Source organism: Danio rerio, chromosome 17 (assembly GCF_052040795.2).
Source record: "Danio rerio strain M-AB ecotype USA chromosome 17, GRCz13ab, whole genome shotgun sequence".
In the NCBI taxonomy this organism is placed as follows: Eukaryota; Metazoa; Chordata; class Actinopteri; order Cypriniformes; family Danionidae; genus Danio; species Danio rerio.
In genome coordinates this window covers 7087277-7093276 of record NC_141037.1, presented here as the reverse complement: position 1 = coordinate 7093276, position 6000 = coordinate 7087277, and the positions used below count along the sequence as shown (strand labels likewise).

At 30.2% G+C, this 6000-nt stretch overlaps 1 protein-coding gene across 3 annotated transcripts in view; it reads left to right on the top strand.

Annotated features, from left to right (window-relative positions):
* The first annotated feature begins 650 nt into the window (after positions 1 to 650).
* The window catches only part of ephx2 (epoxide hydrolase 2, cytoplasmic), a 63624-nt gene continuing 58274 nt past the window's right edge, over positions 651 to 6000 (top strand). For 2 of the 3 annotated variants that reach the window (XR_015512539.1, XR_015512540.1), the window contains exons 1-4: positions 651 to 761; positions 933 to 1065; positions 3955 to 4039; positions 4924 to 5080. Coding sequence is in view for 1 of the 3 variants with exons in the window: in NM_001008642.1 (NP_001008642.1) it covers positions 968 to 1065; positions 3955 to 4039; positions 4924 to 5080 (340 nt within the window). In the remaining 2 variants the exon portion in view is untranslated. 3 annotated transcript variants of the gene reach the window in all.

Below are 6000 nucleotides of genomic sequence, written 5' to 3'. Positions count from 1 at the left end.
TAGAAGACGGCGTGTCTCAGCTTGAATATATAAGATCCTCATACTACTGAATTAATTTACCTATAAGGGAAATGACTAGGTATAACAAACGACAGTAAACGAATAAAAGTTTTTACAGATTATTGTAAAAAGCATTATTGCTGATATTATGCATTTTCATTGTGTATATAGGCCTGTAAATTGTAAACATGCATTATTAAATAATCGTTTCATACAATATGTACTATTTGAAGGAATATTATGTTGACATAAATAAATATTTAATTATTCATTTATTATGCATTGTTTTATGAACACGTTATTATACTGTATATGCATAGTATATATAGTAGCTTTATTTAATCAAATTGAGATTGATATTAAAAACTTTGTAGTCGCTAATTCCTATAATCTGACAAAGTTTGCGATTTATGTAACTATTGACTTTAGAGCTCTATCCACTACTAGTGAAAGGCTTTGCTTTTGAATATTAAATAGGTCCTGTTGACTTCCTCTAGCGTAATTCGTCTATTCTAATAAGCAGCGGAGGATTTGTGGATTCGTCCAATCACCATCTTTCCTCCGCCTGCCTTTCAGCCAATCAGGTACGAGTTTTCAGTGAACGTCAAGACGTGACATTAATATGTATGAGCTGTTTCCTTCGCCACACTAGAACTGGTGTTTGTAGTTTTTGGGCTGGGTTTAAGAGCAGTATATTAGGAGTTTTCCTATGTGCTAAAGTCATTAGTGTAGCAGTGGTCTCATCACGCGACGCGCAGCAGGTAAATAAACATACAACTTCACCAAAATGAACTTTACTTTACTTTTCGACAGCGTTACGTAATGAACTTTGTCCTGCTTAACTGTGTACGTTAGTTTTGACCAACCAGAATGCCTGTCAAGCCTAAAGTATAATGTTTTCTGCTTTTGTATTTCTCTTTTTTTTTGCACAGTGTTAGTTTTTTAAGGGATTTTCAACTAGTTTCCAATGAAGAAGGCAGTGTTGTTTAGTTTGTGGGGTGGTGTTGTTACCCCACAGATTGGTCAAGCATTTCAGAAGTTTGAGGAAACCACTGGCATTTCAAAGTATGTGTCTTTTTTTTTTAATACAGTATTTTATACCAATAAAAATAAATGAATGTGCTTTTTTATATTAGTTTTTTTAACATCTTTTATTTAAGGAAGTCACTGACATTTGAAAGTATTAGATGTTTTTCTTTTAGCAGTTCATGAAATTTTATGTAAAAATAAGTAAATAAATGTGCATTATTAGTTTTTTCATCATATTTTGCTTGAGAAAATCACTGACATTTGAAAGTCATTTCTTTCTTTCTTTCTTTCTTTCTTTCTTTCTTTCTTTCTTTCTTTCTTTCTTTTAGCTATACATTCACATTATGTAAATAAAAATAAATAAATGTACATTTTTATTAGTTTTTTAATCTCCTTTTTTTGGTTTGAAGTAATCACTGGCATTTCAATGTATGTGATTTTTCTTTCTTTCTTGGCATTTTTTATGTTAATAAAATAAATAAATGTACATTTTTAAATATACATTTTTGTTTTTGTTTGTCTTGTATGAGGAAATCGCTGGCATTTTACAATATGTGATCTTTCTTTCTTTCTTTTTTCTTTCTTTTTCTTTCTGTCTTTCTCAAGTAAACAGTAATATGTAATTAATAATAAATAAATGTGCATTTTTATATTAGTTTTTTTTCTTATTTTACTTATTTGTTTAAGGAAATCACTAGCATTTCAAAGACTTTCTTTTTTTCTTGGCAACTTTTATGTTATTAAAAATAAATGTGCATTTTAGTTTTTTTATCTTATTTTTTTGTTTAAGGTAATTACTGGCATTTCAAAGTCTTTCTTTTTTCTTTCTTACTTGGCATGTTTTATGTTAATATATATAAATAAATGTATTTTTTTTACATATTTTTCTTGGATGAGGAAATCGCTGGTATTTCAAAATATGTGATTTTTCTTTCTTTCTTTTCCAAGAAAACAGCCATTGTTATGTAATTTAAAAATAAATAAATGAGTGATTTAATTAGTTTTTTTTTTCTAATTTTACTTTTGTTTGAGCAAATCACTGGCATATCAAAGCCTTGCTTTCTTGACGTTTAATATAAATAAAAATAAATAAATGTCCATTTTTATATATTTATTTTTTTATTTGTTTCTTTTTTGTTTGAGAAAATGACTGGCATGTCAACCTCTTTCTTTCTTTCTTTCTTTCTTTCTTTCTTTCTTTCTTTCTTTCTTTCTTTCTTTCTCAAGTAAACCGTTCCTTGCAAATAAATAAAAAAAATTCTAAATTAATAGAATAAATAATTTCTTTTAGCAATACATTGACATTTTATGTAATGAAAAATTAAATTGATGTCAATTATTATATTTGTTTTTTCATCTTTTATTTTCTTTAAGGGAAATCACTGACATTTGTTTGAAAGTATTAGTTTTTTTCTTTTACAGTACCAATACATTGACATTTTATGTAAATAAAAATAAATAAATGTGCATTTTTATGAGTTTTTTTTTACCCCTTTTTTTTGTTCAAGGAAATTACTGCTATTTCAAAGTTTTTCTTTTTCTTTCTTTCTTTCTTGGCATCTTTTATGTTTATAAAAATAAATAAATGTAATTTTTAAAAGATTTTTTTTTCATCTTTGCTTTTCTTGTATGAGGAAATCGCTGCTATTTCAAAATATGTGATTTTTCTTTCTTTCTTTTCCAAGAAAACAGCCATTGTTATGTAATTTAAAAATAAATAAATGAGCGATTTAATTAGTTTATTTTTCTAATTTTACTTTTGTTTGAGCAAATCACTGGCATTTCAAAGTCTTGCTTTCTTGACATATTTAATGTAATTAAAAATAAATAAATGTGAATTTTTATATATATATTATCATTTGTTTCTTCTTTGTTTGAGGAAATCACTGGCATATCAAAGTCTTTCTTTTTTTTTTTATCAGACATACTGTGAAAATTTCCTTGCTCTGTTAAACATAATTTGGGAAATATTTTAAAAGAAAAAAAAATTCAAAAGGGGGGCTAATAATTCAGCGGCTGCACAAGACACGCACGGAATTCTCAGACCTTCATCAGGACATAAAGATTCTCAGCAAGTACGGGTCATACTCTAAACAGAGCAAAGATCGGGAGAATCAGTCAGACACTGGAAAAGAGCCCACTCGCACACTTGGCTTCCGCTTATAGCAGGTGCAAGGCAGAGTTAGCCTCAAAGAAAAGTAACATCAATTAATATTAAAAGCTATAAAATGACACAACAACAATATTAATGATAATAATAATAATATTAATAATAAGAAGAAATAAATACTAAACCGTGACACTTGCTAGTACTGGCTTGGACCCCTTTTGCCTTCAGAACGAATCCATCGTGACATATTCAATGAGGTACTGGAAATATTCTTCAGTGATTTTGCTCCATATTGACATAATAGCATTACGCAGTTGCTGCACATCCATGATGCCAATCTCCCGTTCCACCACATACCAAAGGTGCTCTATTGGATTGATGTCTGGTGACTGTGGAGGCCATTTGAGTGCAGTGAACTGAGTCTGAGATGATTCACACTTTTTCTTTCTTTCTTTCTTTCTTTCTTTCTTTCTTTCTTTCTTTCTTTCTTTCTTTCTTCTAAAACAGTATTTTTTTAATACAGATAAAAGTAAATAAATGTGCATTTTTATATGAGTTATTTGTTTGAGGATATCGCTGGCATTTTAAAGTATGTCTTTCTTTCCTTCTTGACATATTTTATGTAAATAAAAATGTATAAATGTGCATTTTATATTAGTTTTTTTCATGTTTTTATATTTAATGTTCTATTTTATTTTCATAACCATTAAAATTACTGATTAAATGTGCATTTTTACATTAGGGTTTTCATCTTATTTTATCAACATTACAATTGAAGTGACTGAGTGAACGTCAAGGTGTGTGTTTTGCTCTAGGGGCTTCATAAAGAATGTGGAGACAAAACTTGGCAGTGACAACGCTCTGCATCGTGCAGAAAAGGGGAAAACAACCCTCGCTCAGGTCAATTACATTCATTCATGTTGATCATAATTGCTTTAGTGTGTATTATTCAGTATGCTTTACTGTAGAATAAAATGCATGGGCTCAAGTTGCTTAATTGGCATTATGATAGTTTTGTATCCGTATTACCAAACATCTTAACTATGCATGCAACATGGAATATAATTACATCTTTAAAGTAATAAAATAAACAATAAAAGATAAATAAATGACAAGGAGAAAATGTACAAAACAGACAACATATCTAATATTAATTATCTCTCATATTAATAATATTAACAATAAACATCTCTTATTTTAATAATAATAATAAAAAATAATAACATGAACTATTTAACCAGAGTAGATTATGTAAAATCATGCAAATTCAATAGGTTAATAATTTTTTTAATGATGTGGATGTCATAAATGTTATGCTAATTTGGCTGCCATGTTATTCTCTTATATACTGTAAACATATCAGTAATTTAGCAGTTTTTCCTATTTTGTGATTCATGTCCCCCCCAGTTTATTTATGCTTGTGAATTGCATTACGGGATCTTGATCTTTCATCCAACAACTTTTAACCTTGTCAAGTTAGAAAAAAATGCTTTCATTAAAATTTTTATTAGTTTTAAGTGATATATTGTCTTGGTTGGTGTTGTATATTAAGCTACAAACACCTTGTAGTAGACTGCCAGCACATTTTCAGTTATTTTTCAGACTAATTTTTCTACATATTATTTTTTTATACATTATATTATTTCAAACTACTTAAATGTCGATAAAAGTCAATTTGTTAAACTGTAAGAGTTGATTTTTTAAAATCAAAAGTCGTCAAAGCAGTCTGCTTCAGTGCAACGAAGGTATTTGCTCTTATATCATTTGTTGGTTTCATATTTCAGATGATTCCTGAGTTTGACGCTGAGTGTCAGAAGGTAGCAGCGGATCAGGGTCTGTCTTTACCTGCCCAGTTCTCCACTCAGAAGCTTTTTGATGACATGGGGAAGGTGGAATTCAACATGACATTTCTTGATGCCGCTGCTGTCCTCCGTCGTAATGGTATGTTAAATAACGATTGGTTTTAAAGGTGTTGGTTTCAAAGAAGTTTCATTTTACACAATATTGTAAATTGCATGGGTGGCATGGTGGCTCAGTGATTAGCACTGTCACCTCACAGCAAGAAGATTGCTGGGCCAGTCGGCATTTCTCTGTGCAGTTTGCATGTTTTCCCCTTTGTTACGTTCCTTCCCCTTTTTGTGTACTGTAGGGTTGGGGAAGGAAAATAAAGTAAATAAAAATTGATCATTTAAGGAAAAGAAGAACAAATTAATGATGTAATGGTTAATTAACTAAAATTGAGGGAACACTTCAATCCTCTGCCTCAGAAATGTGAAACAATCCCAAGAGTTAACCTAAATCTTTTATCCTTCTGTTCTCATTAAAGCACAGGTGTCAAACTCAGATCCAAAAGGGCCGCTGCTCTGCACAGTTTAGTTCCAACCCTAATTAAACACACCTGATCAAACTAATTGAGTCCTTTAGGCTTGTTTGAAAAATACAGGTAAGTGTGTTGGAGTAGGGTTGGAACTAAACTGTGCAGGTCTGCGGCCCTTTTGGAACGGAGTTTGACACCCCTGCATTAAAGCAACAACATAGGAAGCATAAGTCTTTAGGAGAAGGATTAACCAAAGCAACCAACAAAATAGGAACTAGCTTAGGAGGAGTACTAAGCAACCTAGTTTAGATAAAAGAAAATAAACAAAACAACAAAGGCTTTCCTCAACTCCCTTTCTAAGAAAAAAACAGTCAAACAAGTACAAAAATGGCACCCGCTCCCTACAGCTTCCTTTTGTAATATCAAAAAGTCAGACAAAGAAAAAATAGTTACCTTTTAAATACCAAACAAAGAGTATATTTAAATCACATAACTAAAAAAAGCAGAGACACTGCCTGTACAGTTCCACAACAGAAGGAACTTC